We start from the raw sequence: 25,037 nt of genomic DNA on the forward strand, positions 1-25,037 counted from the left end.
TTGAGATTTTTCGAATATATTTATTGTTCACTTAGATAAAAACTCTGCAGGTACATGCTGCCAAGGGTAAGAGTTGATCCAGAATCCCATGTGATTTCTTTTTATAAATCTGTTACATTCTTGATGCTGACTCCATTTTGGACACTTATGTTTTCCAATCAGGAGCCTAAATTGGCTCTCGGGAGGACTGAGTTACATGAATCTTCAGGAGTGAAGCAAGGAGAGAATCTGTGCAGGATACTAAGAAAAGAAAAAATTTCAGCCACTCTGGACTGCTTCTCTCTGTTGGTTTCAAGCCATTTACGACTATAAACAGAGATGTACATCCAGATCGGTGCTGTCAATGAGGGCCCAGTTCCAGCACAAGTGAGGCTGGTGCCCCTAGATCACAAAGCAGAGTGAGCGGGTAGTTTCCAGAAGAAAATCTGACAACTTCTTCAAGGAAGGTAAATGGAAGCTAATAATAGGTACGTATTTATTTCAAGTACATCCAGCGTCTGTTTTTCTTCAGAAATGCAAGACTTTAAGTAACCCCGAACCTTGCACAGTATGTATATGTTACCTAACGTTTTTAGAAAGCAGCACAAAGGTTAAGCAAATCGTTTAATGTCCATATCATTTTATAAGTGCTTGATTTTGCTGCCAAAGTGAATACATATTGTTCTCTTCAGAACTTTATTTTCTATTGAAAATGGCGCCTGTATCCCAAGGAAAACTAACTCTGATTACTCCTGAACTCAAACACACTCATCAGTTGGCATCTCATTTGTGATAAGGCAGAAATAAAACAAACAATAACAACATACACACATACATCCCTTAAGGTAAAACAACCCCCCCACCCACACACACATCCCTAGGGTAAAAAACTTAAATAATCGGGCCTCAAAAGCATATACTCAAGTAGAACAGACTTTCACCAGGCACAGCAGCCACCAGTGGATCCCATTCTCTGGTTCACATGCCTGCTTGTATGTTGGCTGGCCCTTTATCTTCAAAGGTGCGCCCCCATCATGATCTGGCTTTCCTTTTGCCAACCTCCCCAACTTCCACCTTCTCTCAGTCTCCGTTATTTCTCAAGCTATAGTTCTTCACTTTTATCTGCCAAACTCCAAAAAGGAGAAATGATAGCTGCTGGCCACCTATCTTCACATTAATCCAGATTTGATTAAAGTTACCAGTGGCATCGACCCTCATCCTACTGAAATACTCACAGGGTTGATGACGCTCCTTTTGAGTTGCTCCTGATGTGTTTTCCTGCTTCTCCTAAGAGGTAGACACAGTTCTCTGATCTACCTACTGTGTTCTCTTTTACCCATTAAAACCCCAGCATGTTTACAGTAAAGCTCCAAGAGTTCTCAAGCTCTGGTCTCAGTCTTTCAGCCTGCTCTTCCAATTATACTGATTAATTCACTGCTCAGAACAGGCCACGTCTGCTATCACCTGCCATATTTCTTCAAGCCCAGCACCACCCTTCTGAAATCTTGCTCCAGTTCCTTGCAAGCTATAAGTCACCATCTCTGATTCCATCAACCAGGTCGAAGTCACAAGCTCTTGACCAGATACTCATCAAAGGATCCCAACTGTAGCCTTGTTCACACAACCCAGAAAGAGCTCTGGGTCTAAATTTCTTACCAGTCTACAATACTGGGTAAGAACTGGCTTCTGTTAATGTTAATTAGCCCAGCTACTGCATTACACTCTTTATTTGGATTCATTTAATCCATCGAAGTATAGCTATGTACTTTAAATTGTTGATTTGCAGCATGCACTGCTGGTGACATCTGCAGACCCCCTTTTGTGAGCTATGGGTACTAGTTAACAGCTCACATCTCCACTCCTTGGAAGACTGCCCTTGTTAGTAATACCTTGACACCCTTTCCCACATACAACTTGCTTCCCTAAGTCAATGACTGCTTGCTTCGAGCAGGGTAGCATACATCTTTAATCTTAGCACCAGGAGGCAGAGGTAGGGGACCTCTGTGTTTGAGGCCAACCTGGTCTACAAAACAGGTGATCTCTGGACTGGACCACCTATGGTTCAATCCAGTCCTCATACTCTGTACTGTTAGGCTAAGGCTGTTCTGTTTATTCCTCTCTATGTAGACCAGGCTGGCCTCAGACTTAGAGGTTTACCTGCCTCTACTTCCCAAGTGCTGGGATTAAAGGTGTGTGCCACCAGAGTTCTTAAAGCATTTACTGTCACTTCTCTAAGAATGTCCTCTTTGGGAATCACTAGGACTGATCTAACACCATTTTACAAATAAAGGTGCTTAAGACAGGAGTGAAATGTTTGTCTTAGGTCAAACAGAAAACCAGAAAATTAAAATCTGAATTGAGTCTGATTCTCCAACCTGTAATCTCAACACTCTGCAACAGCCCCATCTTCAATCTACTCTCTGGCCAGCTTAACTCCTGCTTCGGGGCCTGGATATTTTTCATACTCTCCTACCAACATGGCAGCACCACTCTCACTGTTGCTTCTGTTTCACAGCATCGACACCCACAACTATTTTATGCATGTATGTATCCTTACAAGATGAGGACCACATGAGTCCCATTGGCTTGCTTACTGCTATGCCTTCAGTGCCTAGCAGCATTCACACACGGAGGAATACCTCCATGTTCGCGGCTGAATGTGTAATAGAGCTCTTACAGGACACCGTACTACTCTACATGGTCATGTGTCAACCGAAAGCTGTAGTAACATATTTAGTATGCAAGCTTATAATCTCTCAGAGGACAAGAATTGTCTTATTAATTTGAGGCACACAGAACTCAAATGATTGTTCTACTTCTAAACCTTTAATATCAAGTGTAGCTTACCTTTCCACACAGATGTTAGTATCAGGACAAATCCCATGCAAGTTATAGTATAATCCAGAACTATAAAATGCATAATTTATAAAACATTCTAAAGTTATTTACCTGGGAGATCTGAATTACAAACTATGTTTCTCATTGCTTAAATATTCCTATAGGATGTAGTTCTTTGTAAACTGCTAAGTATTTACTCACTAGTGTAAGTAACTAACTTACACTAAATTCAGTGTGTTTTATTCTGTAACAAAAACTTGAGATACCCAAATAATGTATAGATTTAGGTATGACTGTGTTTAAAATAGTAATTTTGAAATTTCCAAGAATCCCTGGGAATATTGATTTATTGTCCCTGAATCTCACAGTTACATGGCAGGAATTTGTAAATGCTAAAAAACTTGCTTTTTGTTACAGTATATCATGATTTAAAAATGTATCATTTTTTGCTGAATAAACATAGTTAAAAAAATAAAGGTAAAGGATATTATACCAAACACCATTCTTGTTAATATAAATTATCTTTTTACTTTTTATTTTAAAAACAATTCCATTTCCAAAATATAAAAAATAGGCTTATTTTCAAAGAACCTTTTAAATACAGCTTTGATCATAAAGATTTTTTTTTTTTTTTACAAACAACAGGTGCTAGTGCCACAGCACTGCCAGCTGCACAGAGGAGTCCGTGTCAGTCCAGCGTCCTTCAGGGATGCCTTTCACCTGGAGATCTACAGTGACACAGAAATCAAACCAGTAATGGCCACAAACACATGTGTGTAATCTGTATTTCATCCTGAATCTGAGCAACCAATGTAGACACATTTGGAATCTGGAACCATAAATCTAAAAATTAAGGGGAAATGGAATGTTTACTTCTATTCAGTTTTTCAACAAACTCACAGCAAACATTCCATCTCTGTGAAACATGAGCCAGGATTCCTCATGAGTGATCTGTAGCCGCACATGCTAAATGACGGGTCACCGGGTGCTGGAAGTTCAGATTGCATACATCCTAACCACACATAAGTGTTTAGGGCCAAAATGTAAGGTCTATGTCTAGAACCTCACTGTAAATAATTAAGCAATGGAACAGCAGAAGGTACCTGATGTTTCTCAGAGAAATACATGACTTCTCCAATTTCTGTATTTGGTGTGTTCCAGCTGGATTAACACTAAGCACATTTATAATAGACTTTTTCTAACAAAAATATCCCCATTCAGAATGGGCAAGACTTGGATAACACCTATTTATAAGTATCCAGGTTTAATTTACCCGTGAAATATAGTCATTCTTGTAAGAAGCCAGTTCCTCGCTATTGCACATGGTCAGTTTTAAAGCCAATCCAGGCAAAAGAGTTCAGGAAAAAAAAAAAAAGAACACTCATCAAATTATTTATAAATATTGCAAGTTAGCGTCTACCTGAACAACAAAATGGAAGATCTTGTACATTTTCACAGTGGCTATCGGCTTCAACATTATCAGATGGTACCCACTCCAGGGAGAGGTAGCCATGTTCCACACATACGGAGAAGCAAAGAGCAGAAACGTCAAGATGACTTAGCAGTCCTGTGACTTCTACCACAGACATGCGATTATGAGCTATGTTGCTCTGCAGGACTCTTCCGAGCTTTGTGTTTCAGACACAAAGGAGTTTGCTGCTGCTTCAAGCACATACACTGGGATCTTCTTTTAGCTCACTTTCTTTTCTCTAAGGTCATATAAAAAGTGAGAGACATTTTCATAAACCACAAAGGTGATGCAGCAGGCTGGAGTCACTCTAATTAGATTGGGGGCAATTCCTTTGTAAAATCCACCGATGCCTTCTTTCCTTTAAAGGAGGAAGAGATACACTTATATTCTAAGCAGCCAGTGTGAATATACCAACACTTCATTAGTATAGAGCACGGAAGAAGCAGGCCAGCCTCACTCTACTCACAGGTGGGTTTGAACCATGTGTACAATGCCTTGAAGGAATATAATTTATGAGCTGTTTATAGATCTTTTATAGGAACAATGACACCTCAAAACCAAACTGTGCTGTACTGCATTTTTAGTGATGCATTCAAATGTTTTTAAGTGAATGACGAAGCTGGAGGTGTAACAGATCTAACTTGACTGTCTCTCACGGCAGCCAGGTATAGGTGTGGTGGTTCCGGCCTATAATCCTAGTACTCAGGAGGGAGATGGGGCAGGAGGGATTTTCCAAGTCTAAAGTCTGTGAGGTCAGCCTGGACTAGACACTAAGCACCATGCTAATGAGAGCTGTATTCCAAAGACCATCTCAAACAAACATGCTTGTTTGCAATCAGTATGTCCATGATCTCATAATTGATGCAAGTGGTACACAACACTAAATATAGCTCATATGAAAATAAAATTTTATTTCCTTAATACCTAAAATAGGGAATAAGGCCTAGTAAGTTAATATACAGATTTCCAGAATCTCTTTTTCAAAAAATAATTAACTTTCTATTCCCACTGCAGTCTCCCTCCTTCCTCTCTCCTAATTCTTACCCCACATCTCCCCTTCCCCCACATCCGCTCCTCCTCCATTTCTCTTCAGAAAAGGGCAGGCCTCCCATGATACCAACCAACCTTGGCATATCAAGCAAGCTGCACTAAGACTAGGCTCATCTCTTATTGAGGCTAAACAAGGCAGCTCAGACAGGGGAAAGGGATCCAAAGGTAGGCAATGTAGTCAGAGTCAGCCCCTGCTCCTACTTCAAACAGTATTTCTTAAAGTAAACTAAATTCATGCACAGTCTCTTCAGGACTTTTAGAATGAAAGGGAAATGCACAGGAAGTCTACCTATAATTTAATTATTCTCATGCATAATCTCTTCCTGTAGTAGATACAGGCTTTTCAAATGTATTTAACTAGCTTTCTGCTACTTATATCCAATGTCAATCAAATATTTTGAGACTTCAATTCTGTGCTGATATCTTTTCAAAGCACTTATTTGTGTTTCATATTTTTTTAACAACAACAACTCTGTGAGCTGAGCAGTCTTATTTGACACACGAGGCAGTCAGGCTTCAGAGACACTATTTTACCACGTCATATACAGTACACAGGAAAGCAAGGACAGCCAAACATCTGTCACAGCAGGCTGGCCAGTCCTAGAAACTAGTATGGAGTGGATAGTCTGGGCATGCAAGTAATTCTGGTGCAGCGCTGATGTTCCCCGCGCACGCTCTCACCTCCACGTCTTTGTGATCACATCGGTTACACCGCCATAAGACACATGCTGGTCCTGAAGACGGGCTCTCACAACCTGATACGGGTATGTTGCTGCCACCGCAAATATTTTGGATAGTGCTGCAACAGAGATGTATTCTGCTGTGCTCTGAAATGAGAACATAAGCAGGATCTCTTTAAAAGCAAAAGGTATATAGAAAATAATCTAAAAAAATACTGTTCTCTCTTTAACACGAGGTCTATTTAAATGGGGTTCTAGTTAACATCTGTGCCATTAGCTTATGAGATATTTAGCTGTTAAATTAGTGACAGACTATTTATTATGATAGCAATATTTTCAAAGTAAACACATTGTAAAAACTTCTACCTGTCTAGTGCCCACAAAAGTAAATGCTGTCACTTTAAAATAATTATCTTACCAGCTGGGCTTCCGGTAATTTATTGATGTGTTTGTTGTACTTCAACTTTAGCACTTCATATGCCATAAACTGAAGGGCACCATGTGATGTTCCAAACAGTCCAGGGACAAATCCCTGAAGGAAAGGTGAAGATGAAGAGAAGCAAAATTAAACAGCCTTTTATGACAGATGTACTTAAAATATTTTCATATTACTTCATGTATATTCACCTGTTCACCTAAAACACATTTTAAACAATATTTTAATAAGTCATATTAACACATTATGCTTACATTATTATATATTAAATATATTATAAGCATATACATTTAACACATACATATATGTGTGGGTGAGATTATATATGTACGTATGTAGATATACATGACATAGGTCTTTTTTTTTTATTTTTTTTTTTATTATCTTGAGTATTTCTTATATACATTTCAAGTGTTATTCCCTTTCCCGGTTTCCGGACAGACATCACCCTCCCCCCTCCCCTTCCTTGTGGGTGTTCCCCTCCCAAACCTCCCCCCATTGCCACCCTCCCCGCATAGTCTAGTTCACTGGGGGTTCAGTCTTAGCAGGACCCAGGGCTTCCCCTTCCACTGGTGCTCTTACTAGGATATTCATTGCTACCTATGGGGACAGAGTCCAGGGTCAGTCCATGTATAGTCTTTAGGTAGTGGCTTAGTCCCTGGAAGCTCTGGTTGCTTGACATTGTTGTACTTTTGGGGTCTCGAGCACCTTCAAGCTCTTCCAGTTCTTTCTCTGATTCCTTCAACGGGGGACCTATTCTCAGTTCAGTGGTTTGCTGCTGGCATTCGCCTCTGTATTTGCTGTATTCTGGCTGTGTCTCTCAGGAGCGATCTACATCCGGCTCCTGTCGGTCTGCACTTCTTTGCTTCATCCATCTTGTCTAATTGGGTGGCTGTATATGTATGGGCCACCTGTGGGGCAGGCTCTGAATGGGTGTTCCTTCAGTCTCTGTTTTAATCTTTGCCTCTCCCTTCCCTGCCAAGGGTATTCTTTTTCTTCATTTAAAGAAGGAGTGAAGCATTCACATTTTGATCATCCGTCTTGAGTTTCCTTTGTTCTAGGGATCTAGGGTAATTCAAGCATTTGGGCTAATAGCCACTTATCAATGAGTGCATACCATGTATGTCTTTCTGTGTTTGGGTTAGCTCACTCAGGATGATATTTTCCAGTTCCAACCATTTGCCTACGAATTTCATAAACTCGTTGTTTTTGATAGCTGAGTAATATTCCATTGTGTAGATGTACCACATTTTCTGTATCCATTCCTCTGTTGAAGGGCATCTGGGTTCTTTCCAGTTTCTGGCTATTATAAATAAGGCTGCGATGAACATAGTGGAGCACGTGTCTCTTTTATATGTTGAGGCATCTTTTGGGTATATGCCCAAGAGAGGTATGGCTGGATCCTCAGGCAGTTCAATGTCCAATTTTCTGAGGAACCTCCAGACTGATTTCCAGAATGGTTTTACCAGTCTGCAATCCCACCAACAATGGAGGAGTGTTCCTCTTTCTCCACATCCTCGCCAGCATCTGCTGTCACCTGAGTTTTTGATCTTAGCCATTCTCACTGGTGTGAGGTGAAATCTCAGGGTTGTTTTGATTTGCATTTCCCTTATGACTAAAGATGTTGAACATTTCTTTAGGTGTTTCTCAGCCATTCGGCATTCCTCAGCTGTGAATTCTTTGTTCAGCTCTGAACCCCATTTTTTAATAGGGTTATTTGTTTCCCTGCGGTCTAACTTCTTGAGTTCTTTGTATATTTTGGATATAAGGCCTCTATCTGTTATAGGATTGGTAAAGATCTTTTCCCAATCTGTTGGTTGTCGTTTCGTCCTAACCACAGTGTCCTTTGCCTTACAGAAGCTTTGCAGTTTTATGAGATCCCATTTGTCGATTCTTGATCTTAGAGCATAAGCCATTGGTGTTTTGTTCAGGAAATTTTTTCCAGTGCCCATGTGTTCCAGATGCTTCCCTAGTTTTTCTTCTATTAGTTTGAGTGTGTCTGGTTTGATGTGGAGGTCCTTGATCCACTTGGACTTAAGCTTTGTACAGGGTGATAAGCATGGATCGATCTGCATTCTTCTACATGTTGCCCTCCAGTTGAACCAGCACCATTTGCTGAAAATGCTATCTTTTTTCCATTGGATGGTTTTGGCTCCTTTGTCAAAAATCAAGTGACCATAGGTGTGTGGGTTCATTTCTGGGTCTTCAATTCTATTCCATTGGTCTATCTGTCTGTCTCTGTATGTGTGTGGGTGAGATTATATATGTACGTATGTAGATATACATGACATAGGTCTTAAGAACAGCGTATTTAAAGAAAATTTAAATACACTGCATTCAACTCCCAGCACTGAAAAAAACAAACACCAGGCAAGGTGCTGGATTTTTCTTTCGGTTATTATTTTTAAATTCATGTGTATTTACAGTGAATAAAAATAAGATCCTGTTAAGACTCACTGATCTTTTCTTCATGTGTTATCAGAGACAACTTCCAGGGGCTACAACAAGAAAAGGGTGATCTAACTGCATGGCTCACTGGAAAGAAACCTGACAAAGGTTTACACCAACAAAGACATGATAATTAAGAAGCACAGCTTAAAGTACAATTTCAGTATTATAAACAAGACTTCTGTTTTACCCAATTATTTCCTGAATATGTGTGGTCTTTTTAGGACCAATACAGGTCATGTGTAGAAGGGAAAAAGGAGATGGTTTACGAGACAAGAAGACACCAGCATGGTGAAACATGTTTATCATCTCAGTATTCTGGAGATAGGAAGATTGAGAGTTGAAGACTAGCCTGGGCTATCTAGCAAGACTTTGTCTCACAAACAAGGCATAAGCAAAACCAAAAGCTAGTATCAATTGCAATTTCCAGTATTCAAGATATATTCATAGTTTGTTACCTTGTATAATCCACGTACACCTTCATATTTATATATCTTCACAAGTGCATCAATCATTCCTTTATACTGTCTCTGTGAAGGGTTAACAACACCACCATACTGTAACATAAGGCGAGTTTTCGTCACCCATAATGGGTTTGTAATGCAGAGAGTCATGGCTCCTAAAATCATATTTAAAGACCGATTAGCAAAAAGGTACTGTTTCATGAAATTGAAATAAAGAACAGTTCATTAGATAAAGAACATTTTTTTCAAAAGTGTGCACATAAGCATAAAAAAGGTCCACTTGATCAAGAACTGGGGTGTGGCCAGATGTGGTGATGCACACCTTTAATCCCAGAACTTAGGAGGCAGAGGCAGGCGGATCTCTGAGTTGAAGGCCAGTCTGGGCCACAGAGTTCTATGACATCCCAAGCTACAAAGTGAATCCCTGTCATAAAAATAAAAATAAAACAACAACAACAACACAATCATTGGGTATAAGTAGGACATTAAATTTAATTAATGAAATGGGGGCAATGCTATTCCTCCAATCAGTTGAGCACAGGAGGCTGTATCTGGGCTAGGGAGATGTGAGCGCTTAGGTACTACTCAAGAGTCACAAGGAAAATTTCATTTTTGATGGTCAAAAAAGTTCCTCCTGTGGATATTAAGAGGTAAATTAAGAGATAAAATGTGAAATAGCTTCTTTATAAGGACAGAGCAAAGCTCTCTACACTCCTAACCATGCAGCCTGGACAGAGGCTAGGTCTTAGGAGTCACTCGTTAAACAGAGGGGAGGAGAAAGAAGCAGGAGTGTGGTTCCTCAAGCTGCATGTGTACATCTGTGTCCACCCAAGATCTGTCATGGTCCTCCTCAGATCCCTTCAAAAGTCTAACAATCTTTGCAGAAGTGATCATTCTGCTAACAATCTCATCTGGTGACACACGAGGAACACCCCAGCAGCTGGGAAGGGGGCATCAGGAAGATCACTGCAAGGCCAGCCTGGGCATCTTATATATGATTCTACCTTATAAAGCAAACCAACCAACCAACACTGACTAACCTCCTCCCCTACCGAAAAATACATCTGGTTAAATTTTTCATTTGTTGAGCTTCCTGAGAAATATTTTAGTAAATAAATATCAAATTCTATCATGACTTGGGTCTCTGCATATGGCTAAGTATCTGAAAATTAAGACAGTTCTTAAAAGCTTTAAAAGAAGTGGTAACATGAACAAACATGTTCATGAACAAGGTATACAATGGATTGAAATAGGTTTTATGAAAATTCAGTCTCACTGTTTTTCCTTGATGGCACACATACAGGAGTAAGAGAATAAAGTTACTAAGTTACATGACTTAAAAAAACCATAACTAAATTATCTCTTAAGAATAATTTTTCAAAAATTACTTTATGTATGTGAGTGTTTTTCCTGTATATATATGCATGTGCAGCATGTGTACATAGAGTGCTCTCAGAGGCCGGAAGAGGGTGTCAGATCCCTTGGAACTGCCGTTACAGATGGCCAAGCAACCACACGGTGCTAGGATCTAACCTGGGTCCTCTGAAGAGCAGCCGGTGTTTTTAAGTGCTCGGACACCTCCCCAGCCCCACCCAATCAGCTTAGACTAGACATTCCTAACTTCATATGATTAGATGAGCACATTTAAACCTCTAATGTTTACCAGGGAATTAGGAGAAGTTTTTTAAGAAAAGACAAATCAACCGTGGAGGCAAAAGGTCACAAGCCTAATCTGGGTCAGAGGGAGGCCTGTGCTCACACACTCAAGCATCCCCATTGCCGCCCAAGGAAGATGATATATACTATTGCCTTACCGGCTTCAGCAGCTGAGATGAGGTACTCTAATGCCTCTAACTGTTCAGCTCTTCCCTCTGTCTTATATGATTTGATGGCATTGTAACTACAAGTATTAAACACAGACCAAGTTTAATCTGAACATGAGTCATAAAGCAACAGTACATTTAAAAGCATAATCTGCAAAGCAAAAGTCAATGCAAACACAAATTAGGGCTTAAGAATGGATATGCCAGGAATGGCTCACCGTGGGATTATACCACCCTCCCCACACAACAGTATGCCTAGCAACATATATGCGAAATGTTCTAATCACTCCTCTGGGGCCAGGGGCATGCTCCAGCTTTAGGGGACCTGTATGGGTGGGACACTGCCTTGGACAAAGGTCACAGACTGATGATGATGATCCCTGGCCTTGTAATCTTACTATTTGTGCTTTAATGAGCACTGGGTTTTTCTGTAACCTTTTCTTACTATTTTGTGCTAATCAGCACTGGTTTCCTTTCTCTCCAGCTCAAGGACCCCTCTGGCCAGGTGAGAGGCTTAGAACTCATTAACATTTCATGGACAGAGAGAAAAGAAAAAAATTAAATCTTTTATACAAGTAATATGCACACTCTCTCTTTCTCTCTCTTCCTCTCTCTCTGTCTCTCTCATTCATACACACACACACACACACACACACACACACACAAACACACACACACTCTCTCTCTCTTACTTGGTGGGTGGGCAGAGCCCCAGATGCCACACTTTACTCCCTCTCTCTGGCCTTCTTATACCTTTTTAGACAAAAGTTCTTTAGAAAACTATCTCATAGATAAATGTTACACAAAGGAGGAGTTAGTTACACAAGGATGTTGATAATTAACTTCAAGACAGTCTTTCATTCTACAAGTTCATTATAAGTTCAAAGCAGCAGTTTCACATGGCCTCACTTTATCACAGTGCACACCTGTGCGTTCATCCTTAGACCTGACCTAGAATAAATGTTTTTCCTTGATCACAGATTTGTCCCAAGCCTACTTCTCTTTTTAGTGTAATTGTGAAAGCTCACTGTATCCCTAACTATGCAGCCTTTACTTACTATTTTCTGTGAGGAGTGGTACATTTTATTCTTGATTCTAACTTTATTATATCTTTCTGGTAAAACAACAAAAAAAGTCTCTTAAAATTTTCTAAAATTATGTGAATCAAATCAGGAATTCTGTAAAATCATTATCAGGAATTATGAAATCATCAATCTGTCAATACAGCATTACTATATAATGGTACATCTTTGTAGATCTATAGAAAATCTGCCCAATAGGGTGGGCTAATGCCCAGGAATCACTGGACTATGTAACAGTGACAGGAAAAAGCCTATCATCTGTAAGAAGCAACCCTGAGATGAAGTCTCTTGGGACCTTGCCTCTCAGAGCTTAGCCATTGAAGGCCATGCAAAAAGATGGGCCACCTCCAGGAAGTCACCTGCTAGCCTTAGCCTCTCCTAGATGGCTCCCGACACTTCAGCAATTGACAGCAGCACAAAGAAACTAGAAGGAGGAGATGCTGTGCTGATTTCTGATGGGTAAGAGGCGAACATGCACCAGACCCCTTTGATAAGATTGACAAGGACCCTGGCATTCTAACAGTAACTAGTAGGCCACAGTGTCCTAAGGCATTCAGAAACTGCCCAAGAGAGGGAGACCCCAGAAGTGCCTATGTAGAAGTGGCACTGACCTGGGTATTGAGACAGGTTCAGTTTCAACAGGGAAGAGATACACATGGGGAGTGACAGGAAGAGTAGACAACACAGTGAGGGAAAAGCAGCTACAGGGCAGGCAGCCTGAGATTTGGGTCTCATTTGGCAAAAGCACAGTCACGAGATGTTTCTGAGCAGGAAACATAAAGCAGGTCTGTTTTTGTTGTTTTGTAAATACAATTTCTACTATGTGTATTTACTTATCTGTGTACCTCCAGAAGCTGGAGCTGGGGTTACAGCTGCTGTAAGCAGTTTAATGCAGGGTGGGAAAGCCAGCCTGATTCTCTAGAGCGGCAGCTGAGTCGGCTCTCCAGTCCCTGTTGTGTTTTTAAGAGGCAGGTCTTCTATGACCCAGACTGGCCCCATACTCACTATGAGTAACAGGTGACACTGAAATCCAGATCTCTCTGCACCCATCTACCGAGTGCTGAGATCTGAGGTGTAGCATCAGGCCCAGTTCCCACTTTCCTCTTGAAAGACTTTGATTAGGGAAACTTTTCAAACGTTACCCATAATATTTTAACATGAAGCAAACTGTTCTATTGTAAGAAATTCTTATTACACACAGCATGTCCTCTTGAGGATATATATTCTCTCTCTCTCTTTCTCTCTCTCTCTCTCTCTCTCTCTCTCTCTCTCTCACACACACACACACACACACACACACACACACACACTTTGAGTTCTGTATAGAGTAAATGCTTTCCTCTGTAAGTGTTGATGTGGTCTCTTCACAGCAGTAGAACAGTGACTGAGACACAGGGTCCTGCCAGCAGCACGCTCGACAGCGGCAGCATGTGCTCCACAACTGCGGGGTCATGGTGCTCTGGACTACGTTCTTTCATATTCAGTAAGGGGAGTGGACCTGCTCAGAGCTTCAGCAGCTCCTTTAAGGGATGCAGTAGGAGTTATTCCAAATCGCAATGGTGTCTAACAGGTCATTAAGCTATGAAGATGTTGGGGTGGGAAAAAAAAAGCTGAGGAGTGTACCTCAAGCTCTTCTAGGAACAGGTCATTGCTTTCTCTTCCCAACAGAGATCTCTGATATATGTGCTTACAGGTGCTCCTAGCTCTATCCCCTTCTGATTTAAACTTTATTATGCATCAAATGCACTTCTCTAAGCCATCTCAAACAATCTGGGATTTCTGTTATTCTAGCTGAGGATAAATATATAACTATGTTATGATACTTCAATTCCACAGACATTTTCTACTTTGGGGATATTCTGGAACTAATTTCTTATACATGACAACAGTAGTTCATTTTATAGGATTGAATTTACAGACTGAAATTGTGAGATTTATCTTAAAAAACACTTACAAAACCACTAACAAACAACTGGTTTAGTCACCTTTTTCTAATCTATTCTGGCTGTTAAAAAAAGTGCTCAAGAATACTAAAATGGTCCCTTGGAATTCCTGAAGTGGTATAGTGTCACCATGAGTTACAAAGAGTTAGCACTATCTCTGGTAACAGGTGGCACACAGGAATTAACAAGTTTTTCTGCTTCCAAATCCTTCCGATCGAAAAAACAATTGATTAAATGACTCATCAGTTATGCATGTTATAAAAAAGTGGTAAGCAGAAATCATTAAAACAAGGATCCTCTTCAATACTGTAAACTCCCCCAGATCTACTCACAAGAAAAAGTAGAGTCCCCAGGATAAACCGGCACCCCACACATTCGGGGTTACTCCTTGATAAAGTCCACGTAGTCCATCGACTTTCCAAATGGTAGCCAAGCAATGTAAAATTCCTTTATATTTTGGTCTTACTTCCAGTCCATCACTCACTGCATTGAAGAGCATACAGGTGAGAAGGGCTGCTGGCCACGAACCACACATAGACACAGCACACAATGAGATCCATAAAGGAAAAACATTCACCAAGAAAATGTCAGGTAAAGGAAATTGTTTTTAGGATATTTGTATTTTTTAATTAGTACATCTGTCAACTTACCATAGTATTCAGCCAGAGCATACTAAAACCCCTAATATTTTAGGAAGTAGCCTTTAAATAACCCAAAACACTTGTATGTTTGTTACAGATACTCAAGATTATGAACTCAAATGTTTGAAACTATTATTCAGGATGTAGGGGAACAGTTCAGTGGTTTGGAATGACAGCTCTTGTAGAGGACCTGGGTGTGACTCCCAGCACCTACATGGTGGTAATTCCAGTTCCAGGGTCTAACACCCTCTTGTGAATTCTGCAGGTACCAGCTATGCAACTGGTACATCCGCATTCAGTCAGGCAAAACACCCAGACATATACAATACAATAAATAGAAAAACAAACAAACAAACAAACCCTAGTCAGCTGCTTCAACTCTATCAAGAATATCAGCATGGTCTGAGGGGCAGCAGAGAAGGGAGCTGAGGAAGGCAGCCTACCCCTGGACATTTCCTTTACCAACAATACACACCTCAGTCAGAATGTACAGTCCCCAAGTGCTGCATGTGAACACTGTTTTCTAAAGCTGAGCTAGTTTCCTCCATCCTTCCCCACACTCTTCTCATTCTTGGTCCCTAATAGCGCAACAATACGGCACCACTGTTTACAGCAGGGCTCACACCACCAAGGACCAGTCGCCATACTCGTCCTTCCCTTTTTAGTAAACAATCTTTTTTTAAAAAAAGTCCTTTATATCTCTTTATTTTACCACATAAAGCTCTCCTGGCCCTGCCTGCACCTCAGGAAGCGTTGTTGTCTGTTATTAAGCAGCAGTAGTATTGTGAAGTACAGAGTGCCACTATGCCTGGCTATATTTGGCATTTCTTTTTATTTTGCTTCTGTAGGAAATGAAAAATACATTTGAAATAAGATAATTTAGGGAAATAAAGGCTACTTAACAGGTCTGTGAACAGGCTGTAGGAAAACAATGTGGAACAATGCAGTCTTAACAATTGCTTTGCTGTTTTCAGAGGTCACTTAATCCTGGACGTAGAATATTAAGTATCTGAGTAACAGAGAACATTCCACATCATGCACATGACACCAGAATATAAAACCACATTCCGCATTATAAAGCTCCACAATACATTTATTTTATTACTTCTGCAGGCTCCTTTCTTCTCTACTCTAGACTTTGCAAGCATTTCTCCTTGCTAGTAAACTTCCACAAGTAAGATGCTCAGACCATGAGGCTCACAGCCATTAAGTCACTTCTCCACTCACTCTCCCTTCTCACACTGAACTGCTTCTCATCTTTTAAATCCATATTTTAGGTTTAATATGTAAACAGGGTCTCATTACAGCCCTTTTATATTGCATCATTATACTTTTTCTTTTCTTTTCTTTCTTTTTTTTGAGGTTTGGAGAAAGGTTTCTCTGTGTACCCCTGGCTCTCCTGGAACTTACTTTGTACACCAGGCTGGCCTACACCAGTGAGTACTACATTAAAGAGAGTGCCACCACCACTTGGCTTTTGTACTGTTTCTATTTCAGCCTTCTCTCCCACTACCTTCTTTTGTAAGTCTTGTTCCCTCTGTCTGGTCTGCTCATCTTTTTACTAGTTAAAAGTTCTTTAATAGCTATAAAGTGATTTGTATAGATTCTTATTAATTCTTTAACATTAGCCATTAGAAAGGGAGTGATATGGGTTAAAGAGTATAAATAATGATTTAAAAACACAGTGAAAAGTACCTTCCAAAAGAGTTCATACAAACTATAGTCTTACATGTAAGCATGTCCAGTTCTTCGTCCCCCACTTCCTACTGCATTGAATAGAGCCTGGCAAAGGTCACTGCTGTGTCCAGTTCTTCGTCCCCCACTGCCTACTGCATTGAATAGAGCCTGGCAAAGGTCACTGCTGTTTAGCAGTGCCATGCAAAGGTGGAACAGTCCGTTTCTTTCATCATCAACCTGTCAACATTACACTACGGAATGAGATTAAAGTGCACTGAGCTTCAGGAGAGGTCTGGGTTGCATATCAAATTTCCTTTATTAATTTCATGATCTTACCCTCTCTGAGCTTCAGCGTTCTCCTTTGTAAAGTGGGTATATTATCCTAAATTTTGTAAGGTTTACACAAAACACAAACCTTCAGATAGCAGGGCCATTTGTCTAGGAGAGGAATTTTGCAGCATACACGCTTCTGATGTGCCCCTTGGGTTTTGTGCTTCTCACTCTGTACAGATTTTCTTGTTCTGGGCATCTTTCCAGTTTTCTCTCAATAATAAGCTCACAATTCAATTGTGAAACAAAGGACAAATACCCCTGACTTCCATGGCCATAAACGCATGCTTGCTTTACTGTTTTAAGGAGTTAATCTTAGTAATGACTGTGGGAATAATGATAAGAATGATTAGGCACTGGTCTTCAGAAGGTGAAAAGGGTTATAGCTAGATACATCTTTTGAGATTTGGGGGGCACAAATGCTGGGCTGGTGGAGGAAGGAATATTAGTTTGGAAGGAAGGGTGGGATGGGAGCCGCTCAGGAGTGAACTGAATTATCTCCAGAGTTCAGGTAAAGCTGTGGTTCTGAACAAGACTACACAGAAGACAGCCTTTAAGGAAGGAATTGAGATTAAAGGACTATCTGCAAGCCAAGGAGAGGGTTCTTACTAGAAACAACCTGACTAGTATCTTGATCCTGGGGATCGTTCCAGTTCACAAATCCCCAAGAGAAAAATAATCCTTTTGTTGTTTAAGCCATACTGTGTGTAGTGGTGGGAAAAATAATCACATACTTTTTTTGAGAAAGGAAATGGCTCCTTTCTTTTTCTAATATAAAAAATGCCAACGACCAGCCTTGGCTAGGTCTGGGCTCAACAAAAGAGAAATATGGTAACTGCCCTACTACCAAGGCAAAACATTTCATTATCTACATACATACGTGTTTGCTCCCCCCCCCCCCAAAAGGAAATTGTGGTGTGCTCAGATATCGTGAATTGAAGCCAGAGAAAACAAAAGATGAAGACCTGAAGTTATACGCAGTGAGCTTTTAGTCTAAATGACCTGAGGCAGTTCATGAAAGCAGTGATCTCACACCAGAGACTGTGACTTAAGAAAAAGTTGGTGTAGCCAAAAGTTGGTGTAGCCAAGACAGGAGACATTAATTTTTAAATTCTTTTTGAGAATGACAACAATACACTGGCTTTAAAAACTGTGTAGTCCCACCATCCCAGGACAAAGTGCCTCACATGCCTGCCACTCTACCTTCCTTTTTTTTTTTTTTTGGTCTTTTTTTTGGAGCTGGGGACCGAACCCAGGGCCTTGTGCTTCCTAGGCAAGCGCTCTACCACTGAGCTAAATCCCCAGCCCCTACCTACCTTCCTTTTCTTGATCACACCTGAAGAGCTTGTTTCTTAGTTAACAAACTCCCTTCCCTTGTGCTTTATGTGGAGTTTGTCTCTCTTTTTTTTTTTTTTTTTTTTTTGTGATACTAGGTTTTGAGCTTAAGACCTACAGGTGCCCTAACCTAAGGTATCATTCAGCCACTGAGCTCATTCACTGATTCACTGCCCATACCCAACCTCTTCCAAAGGCATCTGTCTGGGCCACTTTGTGTTTCATTGCAGAGTACCACAGCTTTGCCAGGGCAAATTCTGCATCCCTGTCATTTTTCTTAGGACCAACTCACAATGGGCACCTCCCTTCCCACATGAAGCCTAACGAGTTCCTTCACCCTTCTCACCTAACAGTCAACAGTGGAGCTCCAGTTTACTTGGGAGTCAATGAATTGTTTGGTTTTATAGCACATGCATTCAGGGTTAACCTTCCTCACCACCGCTAGACGGCTTAATTATATGAAAGCAGAAAAATGTAGGCATTATTCAGTACCGACGCCTATTGACGACTGTATTGGTTAGTTTTGTGTCAGCTTGGCACAGCCAGAGTTATTCCGGAAGTGGAACCTCAACTGAGAAAATGCCTTCTTCCAGATGGCCTTCCTCCCCAAGGTGCTTTCCTCACGGTGTTTTATCACAGACCTAACTAAAAAGCCGACTCAACTTTTCATTGTTTATCTTCCTTAGTTCTCCTTCCTATCAGCATTCAGTCAAACACAGGCTTGCTCTGATGTGGGAAGGACTTCAATTAGGGATTACTATCTTATCTTAATCCCGTATCCTGTTACTAACTGCCTTATCTACCCTACAAGTTTCCAATACTCTTCTCAGGTACCAAGAATTCCCTTCCCTCAAGCCTAGTCAGCTCCATAGCACTGTCCAAAAACCAATCTGGCCAACCCTATTCCTTAATAAAAGTCTCAGTCCCCCACCTTCTGTTCCTAGAGGAGACTGTGTAAGAGGGACACCAAGACACAGACCAACATCTCAAGAAGTTCAAGGCTATTCACGTCAGGACACTGTCAGCAGGGATTCACAGGTGCTGTGGGGAGTGGGTAGTGCAGGGCAGTTTCAGAGTGAAACCGCTAAACTCAAAACTCAGATTGCTACTTACTATCTTGGACAACTCACTCAACCCCACCACTGTCATCTGTGTAAAGGGAATAATAAATTCCTAGTACACGCTCAATCAAAATTAGCTGTCAATGTTTATAACTATTACAGCAATTATTTGTAGATGCACATTAAACTCCACGGAATTATGTCTCTGCAGTATCTTTTCTAGGACACTCTTCACAGGTATCACAGTTTCCACCACAGAATATCTTGTCTTAGTCTGGCTGCCACAATATTAATCCTGTTGAGAACTTTTAATACGGGACCTTTGCAGACACATACAAGCCACCTATGTTTATTTTGTAAATATGTGCTTTATTACTTTACATGTTGTATGTGTCCCTTTATTACTTTACATGTTGTATGTGTCCCTTTATTACTTTACATGCTGTATGTGTCCCTTTGTTACTTTACATGTTGTATGTGTCCCTGGGTACGTATTGCATGTGCTAGCAGAGGCCAGAGTGTTGGGTTTCCCTGAAGCTGGAGTTAGACAGCTGTGAGCTACCTGCTCAAAGTGAGTGCTGAGAACCCAATGTGGGTGCCATGGGAGTGCCAAACCATCTCTCTAGCCCTAGTTTTCTTTAGTCTTTTTATACTGTCTATTTTTACTCTTGTTTTGTTTTTGGATTTATTCTACATAACTCTTGATTTCATGTTGTATAGAATCCTTTTATAAAGACTAATTACATTTTTAAGTTTTCTAACAGTAAGAAACTGTTGGTACTTCTTAGCAAACACCATTGTTCAAACAGTAAGACACACACATCAAGTAAATTGAATGAAATTAGAATACTCTACTAAAGCTGTTTCTAAAGATTTGATTTTCAAGGAAGAATTTAGCTTGTAATAAATGAAATAACAGAAATGATTTCTAATTACTTACCAAGGATCACCTTTGAAACTAAACTTGGTATTAATTCCTAAAATGCCGTGCTAATTTCCACTTAATTAACACTTAGTTATTCAGAGTGTAGAAGCTCCTCCTTCCTTCACCAGACAATGCATATTATAAATACTTCAAACTAAAAAAACCTTTGAGAATATTTAAATCTCAAACTAAGACCTTATCCTCCGACTGGGGACACTGCTCCAGCTCAAACGTTTGCACTTTCATTTGACTTTATACAGTCAAACACGTGGCTGCCCTAAGACTTCAACTTACTCCTAAAAGTGAATGACTCGTGAACGTGAGGGTCAAATGTGACAACCTCCTTTCTCTCAAACTTCACCCACTTTCTCTATCCTTTAGGGTTAGAGGATACTGGGAAAGCTGGGACTCCCTTCCTAAATCCTAGTTCCAGGTAACACAGGGCACACAACATCTTCTTCGGGACCCTCCCCCTTGTAGTACTGAGTCTGGAGAGACCAATGTTTCTTTTGGGTGTTTAATGCTTCGCTGGGGCTGACACCAAGGGAAGCAGCCCCGGGAGTGGGCAGGCTCTTACCAGCGAAGCGGATCTTTACGAGGTCGAGCGGGTGCAGCGCCAGATTGGACAAGACCCCGCCACTCACGCCAGCCACCAGGTTCTCGTATCGGACGTGGCGGAACACTGCACTCCATGCCGCCGACCCGGCCGCCGACTGGCCCTGGCTTGTCATGGACTCCGGGCTCGTCGACACTACGGCGTCCAGCGCCGCCGGCGTGGAGCGTGATGTAGTGGCCGCCACCGTGGCTACAGTCACGATCCGGGGCCCGGAACCGCACGACGCGAGCCCACTTCCGGAACTGGAGCCCGGGACCTGCAGCGGAGAAGGCACAGTTCCAGCAAAGCCGCGTGAACCAGCAAAGCGGCGTGAAGCAGAACAAGCAGAGTTTAGCCAGTTTAGCCCCGCCCAGTCGGGCTAGCCCCGCCCACAGCTGCGCGCGCTCGACCCCAGGACGCGACGCGAGCGATAGATAAAGGACCGCCCCTTCCAGGTCCTTGCCTGAGCGACTACGGAACGCCAAAGGGGCCAGCTGAGCCATCGGGCTTCCACACTGCGGAGCCACGTGACAGGAAGAAGCCTGCGGAAGGCGGAAGTAGTGTGTCTGCGTGGAGGCCGGGTTAAGTCGAGCTCGGCTTAAAGGCTCGAGGAGTCCTAGACCCAGAGCCGCCAAAATGAAGGTGAAAATGCTGAGCCGGAACCCTGACAACTATGTCCGCGAAACCAAGCTGGACATACAAAGAGGTGGGAGGAACTGGAACCGAGGAAGGAGCGTACTCCCGGATTCCCTGGGTCTGGCCTGCTTTGGAACAGTAAAAGGGGCGGGAGGCCAGCGCTCTGGTCTTCCCTTTCCGCTTAGGCTACTATGTCCATACAGGGCTTTTGAAGAACTGAGTTTCGGATGACTTATCCCTCTAAGTCCCTTGTAAGAATTTTCCTCTAGTAGGAAGTAATTGCGTATAGGAAGAATGCTTCCTGTTTGGCCGTTCTGTGTTCAGGCTTCCAGCTGTTCGAAAGTGGAGTTTGAGCCAAAGCGTTCGCAGTTTGTTTGTTTGTTTGTTTTTAAACATTTTAAAGCTGCGCTTTGGGCACTTTACAACTTTAGATTATCTACTTCTGGGTATGGAAAGGAAAGAGGATTAGAAGAGATTTAAAACAGCATGTTTTCTCATAACTACTCTTGAGAATTTGAGGAGAGAATGGTTAAGATGAAGTTGGTGAGTTTTATTTATCTTTATTGGTCTGTTTCCATTAGCATGCTGACCCTTTATAAGTTATTTCTTGGTAACGGAAATGACAGGAGACTAATCTTGTATGAGCCGACCATTGTAACTGAAGACAAGAATAGATAGAACTAAGGCATAGAAAAGAAATGGAGCCTTTAGAGTAAATGAGAGTGAGAGTAACTCTTGGTTACTAGAGGTTCTCCCCCCACCCCTTCAGCATTGCTAAGGTGTGGTGCATGGTCCCTATTCCCAAGGTGTTTTAACATGGTAATATTTCTTAAATGAACACTAGGGTTTGATATTATTTTGAGTCTTTTGAACTCATTGGTTTTTTTTTTTCTTCCACTTTCACTAATCAGTGCATTGCTGGTACATAGCTGTCATGGTTTGTACGTGTTAGAAGCTGTGGCCCTGTTGGAGTAGGTGTGTCACTGTGGGTGTGGGCTTTAAGACCCTAGTCCTAGCTGCCTAGAAGTCAGTATTCTTCTAGCAGCTTTCAGATGAAGATTTAGAACTCTCAGCTCCTCCTGCACCATGCCTGCCTGGGCTCAGCCATGCTCTTGCCTTGATGATAATGGACTGAACCTCTAAATCTGTAAGTCAGCCCCAGTTAAATGTTGTCCTTTATAAGAGTTGCCTTGGTCATGGTGTCTGTTGATAGCAGTAAAACCCTAAGACAGTGGCTTACATTACCCTTGCCAATGTGGGTGCATTTCAAGCTTTGTCTTGGAGCTGTACCTGTGGGAAGCTTTCTCTCAGCTATAATCTTTACATATGTATTCCCTGCACTTGCCCTCCCTCCTGCATCTCAGCATCCTCTTCTGTGTTTCTAGTACACATTGTTTGGATTTCAGTCAGTTGTCACGTAGTCTCATGAGTATATGTTGATTAACAGACTTTCCCATCAGACTGAGCTTGTAAAGAGGAGGAAGAATCATATTCCTATATGCACAATAGCTACTTTGTAAGTGTCTGAATGAGTGGGTGACAGTTTGGACACAGAATCTCATGCTAGGAGATAGATACAGCCCTGTTTGTTGTAGTAACATCTTTTTTCAACAGTATCTCCCTATTTTTATAATAGAAATATAATAGCAAAACAGAGATAGAATTTCTGGAGTGCTATAAAATATAAACCAAGAAACACATCTGTTATATTTTATCTAGTGTTATTTCCTTGTAAATTTTATGCAGGATTTAAATACTGAGTAAGTACTGGTGAAGCTTTATTTTTGAAATATCCTCTAGAATTCTGATTTGTTTAGTTAATGTATAAGAGCACCTTATACAAATATATGTAGTTTTATATGAGTTTTTAACTATGGTATCCAGCACTTATGTATGGCAGGTGCTATATTAGTGTTAGTTTTTTGTCTGTGACCAGATGAATAAAGTTGGAAGTGCATACAGTGATTGTGATTTAGAAGACAAAGTGAACATTGTAAAGGGTGCATGAGGTTTGGGTAGATTTAGGTGAAAGTTGTCCTGATGCAAAGGCTATTGTATAGAAGGAAAGTGCACGTTGGTTTTAGGTGACAGGGAGTGAAGGTACTTGAGCTGAGCTCCAGGAAGTACTGGAAGCTGATGAGACAGTGAGACTAAGTTATAGAAGACCAGAAGGGGGCTAGCCTGGTCTACATGGTGAGTTCCAGTTTCCACAGGCAAGCTAGGGCTACATAGTGAGACCCTGTTTACAGACAGGGTTGTCTAGTTTCTATTTATGTGATATTTAATAAGCTTACAACTTCATTAAGGGGGCTAGACTGGTCTATATAGTGAGTTCCAGTTTACATAGTGAGTTCCAGGCAAGCCAGAGCTACATAGTGAGACCCTGTTTACAAACAAACAAGGTCGTCTAATTCCTATTTATATGATATTTAATGAACTTACAACTTCATTTCAGCCGTATGCTGTGTATCCTGGGAAGAGTAGGGTTGACAGGGAGGAATTGCTTCTGCCTTTAGAATAGCGTAGCATGTTGTGGTTTACATTTGTTGGGTGGTATAATAATTTATAGAGCGAAAGGAAAGACTGTAAAAACATTTGTTGTGGTAAATTATTTTTTAAAAATCTTGTGTGGTTCAGAGATTCTTCTGAAAATACACACTTGTGTTGTTGTAAAAATATAAAAATAGAAAAGTACAGTTGTCTTTTACCTCGCAAGGTCTGCACCATGGTTCCCCAAGATATCTGCTAGATATCTTGGCAGAAACACATCCCAGCCGCACACTTTCCTACACTCAAACCCTCACATAAAAGAACACACAACACAATAATCTTAGATCCAATTGATAAGATATAATTGCCCACTTAAACATACAAAGCCCGGTACCATCCATCCCTTGAGAACATTAATAACAACCTGTAAATACATAGAGCAGAATCTTAACATCACCTGCCATGGCTTCTCACCCTCTCCTCTCCTGTTTCTTCCTTTCTCTTCAGTCTCCTCCTCTTCCTTCAAACTTCTCTCCTGCCCATCCTTCCTTCTCCTCCAATGACAGGCCTCCTTCTCTCCTGTACCTGCCCCTCACCTGTACTTTACAAATTCAATGGGGAGAAGGTTCTGGTGAAGTCACCTGATTCCTGAGTTTGTGACTAGGCAGCTGTCTTTGGGGCAGTGGAATTAGCATCAAAATACAGATAACTTCAGGACAAACCACCACACACTTGGAAATGTGTTTTCTATTTAAAAACTCTTATATGAAATGTGCTGTTTATAATGATGATGGATTTTTGTCATCATCATTATAAGAAAATATTTGGAAACAGCATGATCTACCTTCTTATAACTATTAAAGTATCAGTTGTAGAAATAGCTGTTGACATCACAGTAGATCAAACATTTCTAAATAGCCTTTCAAACCTAGTGAAAATGACCAAAAAGTAAATGTACTAAATAAATATTGCCAGTTCTAGAGCTGTCAATATCAATGTGGACACCTTTCCTCTGCTTGGGTCTGCTTGTTTTTGTGAGGTACAGTCAGTTCTCACTCTGTTCTGCACTGTATGAACTAAACCAAGAAGAGGTTCCTCGTGACTGCAGTCACTTGTGTGCCACAGAACAACAT

At 41.1% G+C, this 25,037-nt stretch overlaps 2 protein-coding genes across 4 annotated transcripts in view; one reads left to right on the forward strand and one right to left on the reverse strand.

Moving 5' to 3' along the window:
* Nucleotides 1–21,158, reverse strand: Slc25a32 (solute carrier family 25 member 32). 2 transcript variants are annotated; one of them, XM_063263561.1, is made up of 7 exons: nucleotides 20,761–21,158; nucleotides 14,547–14,697; nucleotides 11,181–11,266; nucleotides 9,361–9,521; nucleotides 6,437–6,550; nucleotides 6,020–6,165; nucleotides 1–240 (listed from the first exon to the last, which is right to left on the reverse strand). In XM_063263561.1, the coding sequence occupies exons 1-7, from the start codon at nucleotides 20,912–20,914 to the stop codon at nucleotides 159–161; spliced, it is 894 nt and encodes a 297-aa protein (XP_063119631.1). In that variant the 5' UTR covers nucleotides 20,915–21,158; the 3' UTR covers nucleotides 1–158. The 2 variants fall into 2 exon arrangements, with proteins under 2 accessions (XP_063119631.1, NP_001166805.1); NM_001173334.2 differs by lacking the exon at nucleotides 1–240 and adding an exon at nucleotides 3,323–4,646 and having other exon boundaries at nucleotides 20,761–21,091.
* Nucleotides 21,159–21,293: 135 nt separating this feature from the next.
* Dcaf13 (DDB1 and CUL4 associated factor 13) overlaps nucleotides 21,294–25,037 on the forward strand; it is a 35,212-nt gene continuing 31,468 nt past the window's right edge. Inside the window, exon 1 of one of the 2 annotated variants that reach the window (XM_063263835.1) lies at nucleotides 21,294–21,420. Coding sequence is in view for 1 of the 2 variants with exons in the window: in NM_001173558.1 (NP_001167029.1) it covers nucleotides 21,415–21,484 (70 nt within the window). In the remaining variant the exon portion in view is untranslated. Of the gene's footprint in view, nucleotides 21,485–25,037 lie in introns of both variants that reach the window. The other variant, NM_001173558.1, reaches the window with a different exon arrangement.

This window comes from Rattus norvegicus, chromosome 7 (genome assembly GCF_036323735.1).
Source record: "Rattus norvegicus strain BN/NHsdMcwi chromosome 7, GRCr8, whole genome shotgun sequence".
Lineage (NCBI taxonomy): Eukaryota > Metazoa > Chordata > Mammalia > Rodentia > Muridae > Rattus > Rattus norvegicus.